This window comes from Somniosus microcephalus, chromosome 1 (assembly GCF_052327205.1).
Source record: "Somniosus microcephalus isolate GS21.2 chromosome 1, FLI_Smic_1.0, whole genome shotgun sequence".
NCBI classification, from domain to species: Eukaryota; Metazoa; Chordata; class Chondrichthyes; order Squaliformes; family Somniosidae; genus Somniosus; species Somniosus microcephalus.
The window spans coordinates 1,262,661-1,280,596 of record NC_140987.1 but is presented as its reverse complement, the minus strand read 5'-3'; the positions used below and the strand labels follow the sequence as shown (position 1 = coordinate 1,280,596).

General features: G+C 42.2%; 1 protein-coding gene across 1 annotated transcript in view; it reads right to left on the bottom strand.

The window, feature by feature from the left end:
* LOC147123887 (excitatory amino acid transporter 1-like) overlaps positions 1–17,936 on the bottom strand; it is a 187,910-nt gene that overhangs the window by 138,358 nt on the left and 31,616 nt on the right. The window contains exons 3-4 of the mRNA XM_085962625.1: positions 12,820–12,862; positions 98–393 (exon numbers count right to left, since the gene is read on the bottom strand). Of these exons, the coding sequence (XP_085818751.1) occupies positions 98–393; positions 12,820–12,862 (339 nt within the window). The remainder of the gene's footprint in view (positions 1–97; positions 394–12,819; positions 12,863–17,936) is intronic.

The window sequence follows — 17,936 nt, the reverse complement described above, 5'->3', positions numbered from 1 at the left end:
AGCACATGTATACACAGACAGGCAGATATACAGAGGCGCACACACACAGATATAGCTCCAACAAAGGCCCAGGTTACTGTGACTAGAAACTCCATACCACATGATCACCGACACCAACTGCATAATCGCTTCATTCAGACAGTTGAAGAAATCCCGGAGCGCCCTTCCTTCTTCTTTCATTTTCCCAATCACCAGCCCAAAGCTCATGGAGAACACGACCAGCCCCAGGGCATTGACCGCATCGACGGAGCCCGGTATTGGGATCGCCTCCTCCGTCCCCTCCAGTAGAAGCTTCATGGCCTGTGTGACGTTGTTGATCACTGTACTCGGGCTGAAAGTTTCATTCTCCGCAATGATTGGCTTAACTTTTCTCATGGCATAGTTGGTTTTAAACTAAAAGTTAAGCAAAGAACAAGCAATGATCATTCAGGATGAAAAGGGACAGGTCAGAGGATAGAATCTAATCGAGGGGTTCAGGGGGTTTATATATAGAATAACAGATACCCGAGGGTGAGTTACAGGCTGGAATCTAATCGGGGGGTTTATATATAGAATAACAGATACCCGGGAGTGAGTTACAGGCTGGAATCTAATCGAGGGGTTCGGGGGGATTTATATATAGAATAACAGATACCCGAGGGTGAGTTACAGGCTGGAATCTAATCGAGGGGTTCATATATAGAATAACAGATACCCGGGAGTGAGTTACAGGCTGGAATCTAATCGAGGGGTCCAGCGGGTTTATATATAGAATAACAGATACCCGGGAGTGAGTTACAGGCTGGAATCTAATCAGGGGTTCGGGGGGTTTATATATAGAATAACAGATACCCGGGAGTGAGTTACAGGCTGGAATCTAATCGAGGGGTTCGGGGGTTTATATATAGAATAACGGATACCCGGGAGTGAGTTACAGGCTGGAATCTAATCAGGGGTTCGGGGGGTTTATATATAGAATAACGGATACCCGGGAGTGAGTTACAGGCTGGAATCTAATCGGGGGGGTTTATATATAGAATAACAGATACCTGGGAGTGAGTTACAGGCTGGAATCTAATCGAGGGGTTCGGGGGTTTATATATAGAATAACAGATACCCGGGAGTGAGTTACAGGCTGGAATCTAATCGAGGGGTTCGGAGGTTTATATATAGAATAACGGATACCCGGGAGTGAGTTACAGGCTGGAATCTAATCGAAGGGTTCGGCAGTTTATATGTAGAATAACAGATACCTGAGCCTCTAGCCAAGCTGTTCCAGTACAGCTACAACACTGGCATCTACCCGACAATGTGGAAAGCTGCCCAGGTATGTCCTGTCCACAAAAAGCAGGACAAATCCAATTGTCCAATTACCACCCCATCAGTCTACTCTCAATTATCAACAAAGTGTCGTCCACAGTGCTATCAAGCAGCACTTACTCACCAATAACCTGCTCACTGATACTCAGTTTGGGTTCCGCCAGGACCACTCAGCTCCCGACTTCATTACAACCTTGGTCTAAACATGGACAAAAGAGCTCAATTCCAGAGGTGAAGCGAGAGTGACTGCCCCTGACACCAAGGCAGCATTTGAGCGAGTGTGGCATCAAGAAGCCCTAGTAAAATTGAAGTAAATGGGAATCGGGAAAAATTCTCCGCTGGCTGGAGTCATACCTAGTACAAAGGAAGATAGTTTTGGTTGTTGGTCAATCATCTCAGCCCCAGGACATCGCTCTAGGAGGTCCTCAGGGCAGTGTGCTAGGCTCAACCATCTTCAGCTGCTTCATCAATGACCTTCCCTCCATCATAAGGTCAGAAGTGGGGATGTTTGCTGATGATTGCACAGCGTTCAGCGTCATTCACAACTCCTCCGATAATGAAGCAACCCATGCCCGCATGTGGGCAAGACCTTGACGACGTTCAGGCTTGGGTTAAGTGTCAAGTAACATTTGTGCCACACAAGTGCCAGGCAATGACTATCTCCAACAAGTGAAAGTCTAACCACCGCTCCTCGACATTCAACGGCATTACCATCGCCGAATCCCCCACCATCAACATCCTGGGGGGTCACTATTGATCAGGAACTTAACTGGACCAGTCACACAAATACTGTGGCTACAAGAGCAGGTCAGAGGCTGGGTATTCTGCAGTGAGTGTCTCATCTCCTGACTCCCCAAAGGCTTTCCACCATCTACAAGGCACAAGTAAGGAGTGTGATGGAATACTCTCCATTTGACTGGATGAGTGCAGCTCCAACAACACTCAAGAAGCTCGACACCATCCAGGACAAAGCAGCCCGCTTGATTGGCACCCCAACCACCGCCTTAAACATTCACTCCCTCCACCACCGGCGCACCATGGCTGCAGTGTGTACCATCTACAAGATGCACTGCAGCAACTTGCCAAGGCTTCTTCGACAGCTTCTCCCAAACCATGACCTCTACCATCTAGAAGGACAAGGGCAGCAGGCACCTGGGAACACCATCATCTGCAAGATCCCCTCCAAGTCACACACCATCCTGACATGGAAATATATCGCCGATCCCTCATCGCTGGGTCAAAAGTCTGGAACTCCCTCCCTAACAGCACTGTGGGAGCATCTTCACCACACGGACTGCAGCGGTTCATGAAGGTGGCTCACCACCATCATCTTGAGCGCAATTAGCGATGGGCAATAAATGCCGGCTTTGCCAGCAACGCCCACAGTGAGTGAGTTACAGGATAGAATCTAATCAAGGGGTTCAGGGGGGTTTATATATAGAATAACCAATACCTGGGAGTGAGTTACAGGCTTTAATCTAATCCAAGTGTTTGGGAGGTTTTATATACAGAAATAATATGCCCGGGAGAGTTACAGGCTGGAATTTAATTGAGGGGCTCGGGTGGTTTATATATAGAATAACCGATCCCCAGGAGTGAGTTTTACACCGGAATCTATTTGAGCGTTTTAGGGGGGCTTGTAAATAGAACAAAAGATAATCGGGACTGCTGGGGGGAGAGTTGAGACTCGCACTGTTAATGAGGGGTTATTGATGGTGTATAAGTGAGACTGGTACTGTAACTCTCTGATTCTATACCCTGTTTCTGTACTGTAACTCTCTCTGATTCTATGCCCTGTTTCTGTACTGTAACTCTCTCTGATTCTATACCCTGTTTCTGTACTGTAACTCTCTGATTCTATACCCTGTTTCTGTACTGTAACTCTCTCTGATTCTATACCCTGTTTCTGTACTGTAACTCTCTCTGATTCTATGTCCTGTTTCTGTACTGTAACTCTCTCTGATTCTATACCCTGTTTCTGTACTGTAACTCTCTAATTCTATACCCTGTTTCTGTACTGTAACTCTCTCTGATTCTACACCCTGTTTCTGTACTGTAACTCTCTGATTCTACACCCTGTTTCAGTACTGTAACTCTCTCTGATTCTACACCCTGTTTCAGTACTGTAACTCTCTGATTCTATACCCTGTTTCTGTACTGTAACTCTGATTCTATACCCTGTTTCTGTACTGTAACTCTCTCTGATTCTATACCCTGTTTCTGTACTGTAACTCTCTGATTCTACACCCTGTTTCAGTACTGTAACTCTCTCTGATTCTATACCCTGTTTCTGTACTGTAACTCTCTGATTCTATACCCTGTTTCTGTACTGTAACTCTCTCTGATTCTATACCCTGTTTCTGTACTGTAACTCTGATTCTATGCCATGTTTCTGTACTGTAACTCTCTCTGATTCTACACCCTGTTTCTGTACTGTAACTCTCTCTGATTCTATACCCTGTTTCTGTACTGTAACTCTCTCTGATTCTATACCCTGTTTCTGTACTGTAACTCTCTCTGATTCTACACCCTGTTTCTGTACTGTAACTCTGATTCTATACCCTGTTTCTGTACTGTAACTCTCTCTGATTCTACACCCTGTTTCTGTACTGTAACTCTCTCTGATTCTACACCCTGTTTCTGTACTGTAACTCTCTCTGATTCTACACCCTGTTTCTGTACTGTAACTCTCTCTGATTCTATACCCTGTTTCTGTACTGTAACTCTCTCTGATTCTACACCCTGTTTCTGTACTGTAACTCTCTCTGATTCTATACACTGTTTCTGTACTGTAACTCTCTCTGATTCTACACTGTTTCTGTACTGTAACTCTCTCTGATTCTACACTGTTTCTGTACTGTAACTCTCTCTGATTCTATACCCTGTTTCTGTACTGTAACTCTCTCTGATTCTACACTGTTTCTGTACTGTAACTCTCTCTGATTCTATACCCTGTTTCTGTACTGTAACTCTGTCTGATTCTACACCCTGTTTCTGTACTGTAACTCTCTCTGATTCTACACTGTTTCTGTACTGTAACTCTCTCTGATTCTATACACTGTTTCTGTACTGTAACTCTCTCTGATTCTATACCCTGTTTCTGTACTGTAACTCTCTCTGATTCTACACTGTTTCTGTACTGTAACTCTCTCTGATTCTACACTGTTTCTGTACTGTAACTCTCTCTGATTCTACACCCTGTTTCTGTACTGTAACTCTCTGATTCTACACCCTGTTTCTGTACTGTAACTCTCTCTGATTCTATACCCTGTTTCTGTACTGTAACTCTCTCTGATTCTACACCCTGTTTCTGTACTGTAACTCTGTCTGATTCTACACTGTTTCTGTACTGTAACTCTCTCTGATTCTATACCCTGTTTCTGTACTGTAACTCTCTGATTCTACACCCTGTTTCTGTACTGTAACTCTGTCTGATTCTACACCCTGTTTCTGTACTGTAACTCTCTGATTCTACACCCTGTTTCTGTACTGTAACTCTCTCTGATTCTACACCCTGTTTCTGTACTGTAACTCTCTGATTCTACACCCTGTTTCTGTACTGTAACTCTGTCTGATTCTACACTGTTTCTGTACTGTAACTCTCTCTGATTCTATACCCTGTTTCTGTACTGTAACTCTCTCTGATTCTACACCCTGTTTCTGTACTGTAACTCTCTGATTCTACACCCTGTTTCTGTACTGTAACTCTCTCTGATTCTACACCCTGTTTCTGTACTGTAACTCTCTGATTCTACACCCTGTTTCTGTACTGTAACTCTGTCTGATTCTACACTGTTTCTGTACTGTAACTCTCTCTGATTCTATACCCTGTTTCTGTACTGTAACTCGCTCTGATTCTATACCCTGTTTCTGTACTGTAACTCTCTCTGATTCTATACCCTGTTTCTGTACTGTAACTCTCTCTGATTCTACACCCTGTTTCTGTACTGTAACTCTCTCTGATTCTATACCCTGTTTCTGTACTGTAACTCTCTCTGATTCTATATCCTGTTTCTGTACTGTAACTCTCTCTGATTCTACACCCTGTTTCTGTACTGTAACTCTGTCTGATTCTACACTGTTTCTGTACTGTAACTCTCTCTGATTCTATACCCTGTTTCTGTACTGTAACTCTCTCTGATTCTATACCCTGTTTCTGTGCTGTAACTCTCTCTGATTCTATACCCTGTTTCTGTACTGTAACTCTCTCTGATTCTATACCCTGTTTCTGTACTGTAACTCTGTCTGATTCTACACTGTTTCTGTACTGTAACTCTCTCTGATTCTACACCCTGTTTCTGTACTGTAACTCTCTCTGATTCTACACCCTGTTTCTGTACTGTAACTCTCTCTGATTCTATACCCTGTTTCTGTACTGTAACTCTGTCTGATTCTACACTGTTTCTGTACTGTAACTCTCTCTGATTCTACACCCTGTTTCTGTACTGTAACTCTCTCTGATTCTATACCCTGTTTCTGTACTGTAACTCTCTCTGATTCTATACCCTGTTTCTGTACTGTAACTCTCTCTGATTCTATACCCTGTTTCTGTACTGTAACTCTCTCTGATTCTACACCCTGTTTCTGTACTGTAACTCTCTCTGATTCTATACCCTGTTTCTGTACTGTAACTCTCTCTGATTCTATATCCTGTTTCTGTACTGTAACTCTCTCTGATTCTACACCCTGTTTCTGTACTGTAACTCTGTCTGATTCTACACTGTTTCTGTACTGTAACTCTCTCTGATTCTATACCCTGTTTCTGTACTGTAACTCTCTCTGATTCTACACCCTGTTTCTGTACTGTAACTCTCTCTGATTCTATATCCTGTTTCTGTACTGTAACTCTCTCTGATTCTACACTGTTTCTGTACTGTAACTCTCTCTGATTCTATACCCTGTTTCTGTACTGTAACTCTCTCTGATTCTACACCCTGTTTCTGTACTGTAACTCTCTCTGATTCTATACCCTGTTTCTGTACTGTAACTCTCTCTGATTCTACACCCTGTTTCTGTACTGTAACTCTCTCTGATTCTATACCCTGTTTCTGTACTGTAACTCTCTCTGATTCTATACCCTGTTTCTGTACTGTAACTCTCTCTGATTCTATACCCTGTTTCTGTACTGTAACTCTCTCTGATTCTACACTGTTTCTGTACTGTAACTCTCTCTGATTCTACACCCTGTTTCTGTACTGTAACTCTCTGATTCTATACCCTGTTTCTGTACTGTAACTCTCTCTGATTCTACACTGTTTCTGTACTGTAACTCTCTCTGATTCTACACCCTGTTTCTGTACTGTAACTCTCTCTGATTCTATACCCTGTTTCTGTACTGTAACTCTCTCTGATTCTACACCCTGTTTCTGTACTGTAACTCTCTCTGATTCTATACCCTGTTTCTGTACTGTAACTCTCTCTGATTCTACACCCTGTTTCTGTACTGTAACTCTCTCTGATTCTATACACTGTTTCTGTACTGTAACTCTGTCTGATTCTATACCCTGTTTCTGTACTGTAACTCTCTCTGATTCTACACCCTGTTTCTGTACTGTAACTCTCTCTGATTCTATACACTGTTTCTGTACTGTAACTCTGTCTGATTCTACACCCTGTTTCTGTACTGTAACTCTCTCTGATTCTATACCCTGTTTCTGTACTGTAACTCTGTCTGATTCTACACCCTGTTTCTGTACTGTAACTCTCTCTGATTCTATACACTGTTTCTGTACTGTAACTCTCTCTGATTCTATACCCTGTTTCTGTACTGTAACTCTCTCTGATTCTATACCCTGTTTCTGTACTGTAACTCTGTCTGATTCTACACCCTGTTTCTGTACTGTAACTCTCTCTGATTCTATACCCTGTTTCTGTACTGTAACTCTCTCTGATTCTATACCCTGTTTCTGTACTGTAACTCTGTCTGATTCTACACCCTGTTTCTGTACTGTAACTCTCTGATTCTATACCCTGTTTCTGTACTGTAACTCTCTCTGATTCTATACACTGTTTCTGTACTGTAACTCTCTCTGATTCTATACCCTGTTTCTGTACTGTAACTCTCTCTGATTCTATACCCTGTTTCTGTACTGTAACTCTCTCTGATTCTATACACTGTTTCTGTACTGTAACTCTGTCTGATTCTACACTGTTTCTGTACTGTAACTCTCTCTGATTCTATACACTGTTTCTGTACTGTAACTCTGATTCTATGCCCTGTTTCTGTACTGTAACTCTGTCTGATTCTATACCCTGTTTCTGTACTGTAACTCTCTCTGATTCTACACTGTTTCTGTACTGTAACTCTCTCTGATTCTATACCCTGTTTCTGTACTGTAACTCTCTCTGATTCTACACTGTTTCTGTACTGTAACTCTCTCTGATTCTACACCCTGTTTCTGTACTGTAACTCTCTCTGATTCTACACCCTGTTTCTGTACTGTAACTCTCTCTGATTCTATACACTGTTTCTGTACTGTAACTCTGTCTGATTCTACACCCTGTTTCTGTACTGTAACTCTCTCTGATTCTATACACTGTTTCTGTACTGTAACTCTCTCTGATTCTATACCCTGTTTCTGTACTGTAACTCTCTCTGATTCTATACCCTGTTTCTGTACTGTAACTCTGTCTGATTCTATACCCTGTTTCTGTACTGTAACTCTCTCTGATTCTACACTGTTTCTGTACTGTAACTCTCTCTGATTCTATACCCTGTTTCTGTACTGTAACTCTGTCTGATTCTATACCCTGTTTCTGTACTGTAACTCTCTCTGATTCTATACCCTGTTTCTGTACTGTAACTCTCTCTGATTCTATACCCTGTTTCTGTACTGTAACTCTCTCTGATTCTACACCCTGTTTCTGTACTGTAACTCTCTCTGATTCTATACCCTGTTTCTGTACTGTAACTCTCTCTGATTCTACACTGTTTCTGTACTGTAACTCTCTCTGATTCTACACCCTGTTTCTGTACTGTAACTCTCTCTGATTCTATACCCTGTTTCTGTACTGTAACTCTCTCTGATTCTACACCCTGTTTCTGTACTGTAACTCTCTCTGATTCTATACACTGTTTCTGTACTGTAACTCTCTCTGATTCTACACTGTTTCTGTACTGTAACTCTCTCTGATTCTATACCCTGTTTCTGTACTGTAACTCTCTCTGATTCTACACTGTTTCTGTACTGTAACTCTCTCTGATTCTATACCCTGTTTCTGTACTGTAACTCTGTCTGATTCTACACTGTTTCTGTACTGTAACTCTCTCTGATTCTATACCCTGTTTCTGTACTGTAACTCTCTCTGATTCTATACCCTGTTTCTGTACTGTAACTCTCTCTGATTCTACACCCTGTTTCTGTACTGTAACTCTCTCTGATTCTACACTGTTTCTGTACTGTAACTCTCTCTGATTCTACACTGTTTCTGTACTGTAACTCTCTCTGATTCTACACTGTTTCTGTACTGTAACTCTCTCTGATTCTACACTGTTTCTGTACTGTAACTCTCTCTGATTCTACACTGTTTCTGTACTGTAACTCTCTCTGATTCTACACTGTTTCTGTACTGTAACTCTCTCTGATTCTATACCCTGTTTCTGTACTGTAACTCTCTCTGATTCTACACCCTGTTTCTGTACTGTAACTCTCTCTGATTCTACACCCTGTTTCTGTACTGTAACTCTCTCTGATTCTATACACTGTTTCTGTACTGTAACTCTCTCTGATTCTACACTGTTTCTGTACTGTAACTCTGTCTGATTCTACACTGTTTCTGTACTGTAACTCTCTCTGATTCTACACTGTTTCTGTACTGTAACTCTCTCTGATTCTACACTGTTTCTGTACTGTAACTCTCTCTGATTCTATACCCTGTTTCTGTACTGTAACTCTCTCTGATTCTACACTGTTTCTGTACTGTAACTCTCTCTGATTCTACACCCTGTTTCTGTACTGTAACTCTCTCTGATTCTATACCCTGTTTCTGTACTGTAACTCTCTCTGATTCTACACCCTGTTTCTGTACTGTAACTCTCTCTGATTCTATACACTGTTTCTGTACTGTAACTCTCTCTGATTCTACACTGTTTCTGTACTGTAACTCTCTCTGATTCTATACCCTGTTTCTGTACTGTAACTCTCTCTGATTCTACACTGTTTCTGTACTGTAACTCTCTCTGATTCTACACCCTGTTTCTGTACTGTAACTCTCTCTGATTCTATACCCTGTTTCTGTACTGTAACTCTGTCTGATTCTATACCCTGTTTCTGTACTGTAACTCTCTCTGATTCTATACCCTGTTTCTGTACTGTAACTCTCTCTGATTCTATACACTGTTTCTGTACTGTAACTCTCTCTGATTCTATACCCTGTTTCTGTACTGTAACTCTCTCTGATTCTATACCCTGTTTCTGTACTGTAACTCTCTGATTCTACACTGTTTCTGTACTGTAACTCTCTCTGATTCTATACCCTGTTTCTGTACTGTAACTCTCTCTGATTCTATACCCTGTTTCTGTACTGTAACTCTCTCTGATTCTATACCCTGTTTCTGTACTGTAACTCTCTCTGATTCTACACTGTTTCTGTACTGTAACTCTGTCTGATTCTATACCCTGTTTCTGTACTGTAACTCTCTGATTCTACACTGTTTCTGTACTGTAACTCTCTCTGATTCTATACCCTGTTTCTGTACTGTAACTCTCTCTGATTCTACACCCTGTTTCTGTACTGTAACTCTCTCTGATTCTACACTGTTTCTGTACTGTAACTCTCTCTGATTCTACACTGTTTCTGTACTGTAACTCTCTCTGATTCTATACTGTTTCTGTACTGTAACTCTCTCTGATTCTACACTGTTTCTGTACTGTAACTCTGTCTGATTCTATGTCCTGTTTCTGTACTGTAACTCTCTCTGATTCTATGTCCTGTTTCTGTACTGTAACTCTCTCTGATTCTATACCCTGTTTCTGTACTGTAACTCTCTGATTCTATACCCTGTTTCTGTACTGTAACTCTCTCTGATTCTATACCCTGTTTCTGTACTGTAACTCTCTCTGATTCTATGTCCTGTTTCTGTACTGTAACTCTCTCTGATTCTATGTCCTGTTTCTGTACTGTAACTCTCTCTGATTCTATGTCCTGTTTCTGTACTGTAACTCTCTCTGATTCTATGTCCTGTTTCTGTACTGTAACTCTCTCTGATTCTATACCTTGTTTCTGTACTGTAACTCTCTCTGATTCTATACCCTGTTTCTGTACTGTAACTCTCTCTGATTCTATGTCCTGTTTCTGTACTGTAACTCTCTCTGATTCTATACCCTGTTTCTGTACTGTAACTCTCTCTGATTCTACACCCTGTTTCTGTACTGTAACTCTCTCTGATTCTATGTCCTGTTTCTGTACTGTAACTCTCTCTGATTCTATGTCCTGTTTCTGTACTGTAACTCTCTCTGATTCTATACCTTGTTTCTGTACTGTAACTCTCTCTGATTCTATACCCTGTTTCTGTACTGTAACTCTCTCTGATTCTATACCTTGTTTCTGTACTGTAACTCTCTCTGATTCTATACCTTGTTTCTGTACTGTAACTCTCTCTGATTCTATACCCTGTTTCTGTACTGTAACTCTCTCTGATTCTACACTGTTTCTGTACTGTAACTCTCTCTGATTCTATACCCTGTTTCTGTACTGTAACTCTCTGATTCTACACCCTGTTTCTGTACTGTAACTCTCTCTGATTCTATACCCTGTTTCTGTACTGTAACTCTCTCTGATTCTATACCCTGTTTCTGTACTGTAACTCTCTCTGATTCTACACTGTTTCTGTACTGTAACTCTCTCTGATTCTACACCCTGTTTCTGTACTGTAACTCTCTCTGATTCTATACCCTGTTTCTGTACTGTAACTCTCTCTGATTCTACACCCTGTTTCTGTACTGTAACTCTCTCTGATTCTATACACTGTTTCTGTACTGTAACTCTCTCTGATTCTACACTGTTTCTGTACTGTAACTCTCTCTGATTCTATACCCTGTTTCTGTACTGTAACTCTCTCTGATTCTACACTGTTTCTGTACTGTAACTCTCTCTGATTCTATACCCTGTTTCTGTACTGTAACTCTCTCTGATTCTACACTGTTTCTGTACTGTAACTCTCTCTGATTCTACACTGTTTCTGTACTGTAACTCTCTCTGATTCTATACACTGTTTCTGTACTGTAACTCTCTCTGATTCTACACCCTGTTTCTGTACTGTAACTCTCTCTGATTCTATACACTGTTTCTGTACTGTAACTCTCTCTGATTCTACACCCTGTTTCTGTACTGTAACTCTCTCTGATTCTATACCCTTTTTCTGTACTGTAACTCTCTCTGATTCTACACACTGTTTCTGTACTGTAACTCTCTCTGATTCTATACACTGTTTCTGCACTGTAACTCTCTCTGATTCTATACACTGTTTCTGTACTGTAACTCTCTCTGATTCTACACTGTTTCTGTACTGTAACTCTCTCTGATTCTACACTGTTTCTGTACTGTAACTCTGATTCTATACACTGTTTCTGTACTGTAACTCTCTCTGATTCTACACCCTGTTTCTGTACTGTAACTCTCTCTGATTCTACACTGTTTCTGTACTGTAACTCTCTCTGATTCTATACCCTGTTTCTGTACTGTAACTCTCTCTGATTCTACACTGTTTCTGTACTGTAACTCTCTCTGATTCTATACCCTGTTTCTGTACTGTAACTCTCTCTGATTCTACACCCTGTTTCTGTACTGTAACTCTCTCTGATTCTATACCCTGTTTCTGTACTGTAACTCTCTGATTCTATACCCTGTTTCTGTACTGTAACTCTCTCTGATTCTATACACTGTTTCTGTACTGTAACTCTCTGATTCTACACCCTGTTTCTGTACTGTAACTCTCTCTGATTCTATACCCTGTTTCTGTACTGTAACTCTCTCTGATTCTACCCTGTTTCTGTACTGTAACTCTCTCTGATTCTATACCCTGTTTCTGTACTGTAACTCTCTCTGATTCTATACCCTGTTTCTGTACTGTAACTCTCTGATTCTATACCCTGTTTCTGTACTGTAACTCTCTCTGATTCTATACACTGTTTCTGTACTGTAACTCTCTCTGATTCTACACTGTTTCTGTACTGTAACTCTCTCTGATTCTACCCTGTTTCTGTACTGTAACTCTCTCTGATTCTACACTGTTTCTGTACTGTAACTCTCTCTGATTCTACACACTGTTTCTGTACTGTAACTCTCTCTGATTCTACACTGTTTCTGTACTGTAACTCTGTCTGATTCTACACCCTGTTTCTGTACTGTAACACTCATTTAATAAGACTACTCTCATTAGAAACCATGTTATTGAACTCGGGGTCGGAAATAACACAGGAGCTGCCATTGCACATTAAAATATGTATCCAAATGAATTTTTTTGCATTATATCTGTGCCAGCTGGGCACACTTATTGATTCTCGATGACTGGACTCTTACCTGTTTAAAGCAAGCTTCCACCAGGTTCGGGGGGAACATGTTCCTGTGGAGTAAATAAGAGTCACTCATTGCCATCACTGTTGCCACAATCTGAGTTATGTGCCCCAGTGAGTCTGCCTGCTGTTCATGATTTCAGTTTCTGTTTGGTGCCAGTAATTGCACTCTATAATAGGGAATAAGGAAATGGCAGAGGAATTAAACAAATACTTTTGTCTCTGTCTTCACGGAAGAGGACACAAAAAACTACCTGGAAATAGTGGAGAGCCAAGGCTGTAGTGAGAATGAGGAACTGCGTCGGCGGGAAACTCGAGCGGCAGAGCGGGGCTATAAAAGGCCCCAGAGACCAGGTAAGGCCTCAGAGCGTTGGTGGGAAACTCGAGCGGGGCTATAAAAGGCTCCAGAGACCAGGTAAGGCCTCAGAGCGTTGGTGGGAAACTCGAGCGGGGCTATAAAAGGCTCCAGAGACCAGGTAAGGCCTCAGAGCGTTGGTGGGAAACTCGAGCGGGGCTATAAAAGGCTCCAGAGACCAGGTAAGGCCTCAGAGCGTTGGTGGGAAACTCGAGCGGGGCTATAAAAGGCCCCAGAGACCAGGTAAGGCCTCAGAGCGTTGGTGGGAAACTCGAGCGGGGCTATAAAAGGCTCCAGAGACCAGGTAAGGCCTCAGAGCGTTGGTGGGAAACTCGAGCGGGGCTATAAAAGGCTCCAGAGACCAGGTAGGTTTACCAGTCTTCGAACTCAGAACTCAGAGGGAAGGAGAGAGGTAAAAAATAATCAAAGTGTGACGTCACCAGAAAACAGGTAAGTGATTGGTTGGTGAGTATTTCTCTCTTTTTAAACTTAAACCCTGTGGTTTATAGTTTCTAAGGTGCGATATTCATCATCTAAAATCGGGGCAGAGGGTATTTAAAAATAATATTAATAAATTTAATTAATTACATAGAATGGGAGATCAGGTGATGTGTTGCTGCTGCAATATGTGGGAGCTGGTGGACACCATTAATGCTCACGGTGATCACATTTGTAGTAAGTGCTGGCTGCTCGAGGAATTCCGGCTCCGTGTTGATGAGCTGGAGTCCGAGCTTCAAACACTGAGACACATCAGGGAGGGGGAGAGTTACCTGGACTCTGTGTTTCAGGAGGTAGTCACACCAATTAGATTAATTAATTCAGATGTAGTCCGTGGCCAGGGTCAGGATGGTGTGACTAGAGGTGAGGCAGGTACGGGGATCCAGGAGGTAGTGTTGGAGGAGCCGCAGCCCTTGCACTTGTCCAACAGGTTCGAGGCTCTTACTCCCTGTGGGGACAGGAGCAGGGACTGCAGGGAGGATGAGCAACCTGGCCACAGCACCGTGGAGCGGGGGGCCATTCAAGTGGGGGGAGATAAAAGAAATGTTGTAGTGGTAGGTGATAGTATTGTTAGGGGGATAGATAGGGTTCTTTGCAGCCGAGAGCGAGAGTCCCGAAGGCTGTGTTGCCTGCCCGGTGCCAGGGTTAAGGACATCTCCTCTGGGCTAGAGAGAAACTTGGAGTGGGAGGGGGAGGATCCAGTTGTCGTGGTCCATGTTGGTACCAACGACATAGATAGGACAAGGAAAGAGGTTCTGCTGAGGGAGTTTGAGCAGCTAGGGGCCAAATTAAAAAGCAGAACCACAAGGGTAATAATCTCTGGATTACTACCTGAGCCACGTGCAAATTTGGCTAGGGTAAATAAAATTAGAGAGTTAAATGCGTGGCTCAAAGACTGGTGTGAGAGAAATGGGTTTGGCTTCTTGGGACACTGGCATCAGTACTGGGACAGGAGAGAGCTGTTCCGTTGGGACGGACTTCACTTGGCCAGTGCTGGGACTAGAATCCTGGCGAATCGAGTAACTAGGGCTGTAGAGAGGGCTTTCAACGAATTAGTGGGGGGGAGGTTTTAAGAGAGCGAAGAATAAAAATGACAGCGGAGAAGGCAATAGAGCAAGGTAGCAGTGGGGGAATTAAAAACCAGAGCGTGTCAGGAAGGGACAGAATGTATAATGATAAAGATAAAGTAGTAAAAGCAGGAATAAATTGTCAGCAAACATATCTGAAAGTTCTTTATCTGAATGCACGCAGCATTTGTAACAAAATAGACGAGTTGATGGTACAAATAACTACACATGGGTATGATCTGGTGGCCATTATGGAAACATGGCTACAAGATGATCATGACTGGGAACTAAACATACAAGGGTATTTGACAATTAGGAAGGACAGACAGGAAGGAAAGGGAGGTGGGGTTGCTATGTTAGTCAAGGATGGAATCACTGCAATAGTCAGAAATGATATTGGGTCAAAGGATCGGGATAGTGAAACAGTTTGGGTGGAGATAAAGAATAATAAGGGGAAAAAGTCACTAGTGGGCGTAGTCTATAGGCCTCCTAACAGTTGCAACTCTGTTGGTCGGAGTATAAATCAGGAAATAGTTGGGGCTTGTAATAAGGGAACAGCTATAATCATGGGGGATTTTAACTTTCATATTGACTGGACTAATCAAATTGGGCATGGCAGCCTTGAGGAAGAGTTCATAGAGTGTATTGAGCAGTATGTAACTGAACCAACCAGGGGGCAGGCAATCTTGGATCTGGTCCTGTGTAATGAAACAGGATTAATAAAAAATGTCCTAGTAAAGGATCCCCTTGGAATGAGTGACCATAATATGGTTGAATTCCAAATTCAGTTTGAGGGTGAGAGTTGGATCTCAAACCAGCATACTGAGCTTAAATAAAGGAGACTATGAAGGTATGAGAGTAGAATTGACTAAAGTGGACTGGGAAAACAGATTAAAGTGTAAGACGGTACAAGAGCAGTGGTCTACATTCAAGGAGATATTTCACATCTTTCAAGATAAATATATTCCACTGAGGAAAAAGGGGAGTAAAAGAAAAGACAGCCATCCGTGGCTTAGTAAAGTAATAAAGGAATAGCATCCGACTGAAAACAAGGGCATATAAAGTAGCCAAATCTAGTGGGAGGATAGAAGATTGGGAAGCATTTAAAAGCCAGCAAACAATAACTAAAACATTAATTAAGAAAGGGAAGATAGATTATGAAAGTAAACTAGCAAAAAATATAAAAACAGATAGCAAGAGTTTCTACAGCTATATAAAAAGAAAAAGGGTGGCTAAGGTGAACGTTGGTCCCTTAGAGGATGAGACCGGGAAACTAGTGGTGGGGAACATGGAGATGGCAAAGACGTTGAACAAATATTTTGTATCAGTCTTTACAGTAGAGGACACTAAAAATATCCCAACACTAGACAAACAGGGGGCAATGGGGGAGGAGCTAAACATGATTAAAATCACTAAGGAGATGGTACTCAATAAAATAATGGGACTTAAGGTGGATAAATCCCCCGGACCTGATGGCCAACATCCTACGGTCTTGAGAGAAGTGGCGGTAGGGATTGTGGATGCATTGGTGATTATTTTCCAGAACTCCCTGGACTCAGGAAAGGTCCCGGCAGATTGGAAAACTGCTAATGTAACACCCTTATTTAAGAAGGGAAGTCGACAAAAAGCTGGAAAGTATAGACCAGTTAGCCTAACATCTGTGGTTGGCAAAATGTTGGAGTCCATTATTAAGGAAACAGTAACAGAGCATTTGGATAAACATAATTTAATAGGACAGAGTCAGCATGGTTTTATGAAGGGGAAGTCATGTTTGACAAATTTGCTCGAATTCTTTTGAGGATGTAACATACAGGGTGGATAAAGGGGAACCAGTGGATGTAGTGTATCTGGACTTCCAAAAGGCATTTGATAAGGTTCCACACAAGATTACTGATCAAGCTAAAAAATCACGGGATTGGGGGTCATGTACTGGCATGGGTGGAAGATTGGCTATCTAACAGAAAACAGAGTTGGGATAAATGGTTCATTCTCAGGATGGCAATCAGTAACTACTGCTGTTTACGCAGGGGTCAGTGCTGGGACCCCAACTCTTTACAATCTATAGTAACGATTTGGAGGAAGGGACCGAGTGCAACGTATCCAAGTTTGCCGACGATACTAAGATGGGAGGGAAAGCAGTGAGTGAGGAGGACATAAAAAACCTGCAAAAGGACATAGACAGGCTAAGTGAGTGGGCAGAGATTTGGCAGATGGAATATAATATTGGAAAGTGTGAGGTTATGCACTTCGGCAGAAAAAATCAAAGAGCAAGTTATTATCTAAATGGAGAGAAAGTGCTACAGTACAAAGGGATCTGGGGGTCCTGGTGCATGAAACACAAAAAGTTAGTATGCAGGTGCAGCAGGTGATCAGGAAGGCCAATGGAATCTTGGCTTTTATTGCAAGGGGGATGGAGTACAAAAACAAGGAGGTCTTGCTGCAGTTATACAGGGTATTGGTGAGGCCACACCTGGAATACTGCGTGCAGTTTTGGTTTCCATATTTAAGAAAAGATATACTTGCTCACAAGGCGGTTCAGAGAAGGTTCACTTGGTTGATTCTGGAGATGAGGGGGTTGACGTATGAGGAAAGGTTGAGTAGGTTGGGCCTCTACTCATTGGAGTTCAGAAGAATGAGAGGCGATCTTATCGAAACATATAAGATTGTGAGGGGTCTTGATCGGGTGGATGCGGTGAGGATGTTTCCACTGATGGGTGAGACTAGAACTAGGGGGCATAAACTGAGATGAGGAGATACTTCTTCACTCAGAGGGTAGTAAATCTATGGAATTTGCTACCCCAGAGAGCTGTGGAAGCTGCAACATTAAATAAATTTAAAACAGAGATAGACAGTTTCCTAGCAGACAAGGGAATTAGGGGTTACGGGGAGAGGGCAGGGAAGTGGACGTGAGTCTAGATTCGGATCAGCCATGATCCTATTGAATGGCGGAGCAGGCCCGAGGGGCCGTATGACCTGCTCCTGCTCCTACTTCTTATGTTCTTATGAAACATATTACTATTAGGGAAAAAAGTAGTACTGGAGAAATTAATGGGACTGAAAAATCCCCAGGACCTGATAGAAACATAGTAACATAGAGGAGTAGGCCATTCAGCTTTTTTTTGTTAAACAGAAAACGTACAGTGATGGCCTACATCCTAAGGTTTTGAAAGAGGTGGCTATAGAGATAGTTGATGTATTGGTTGT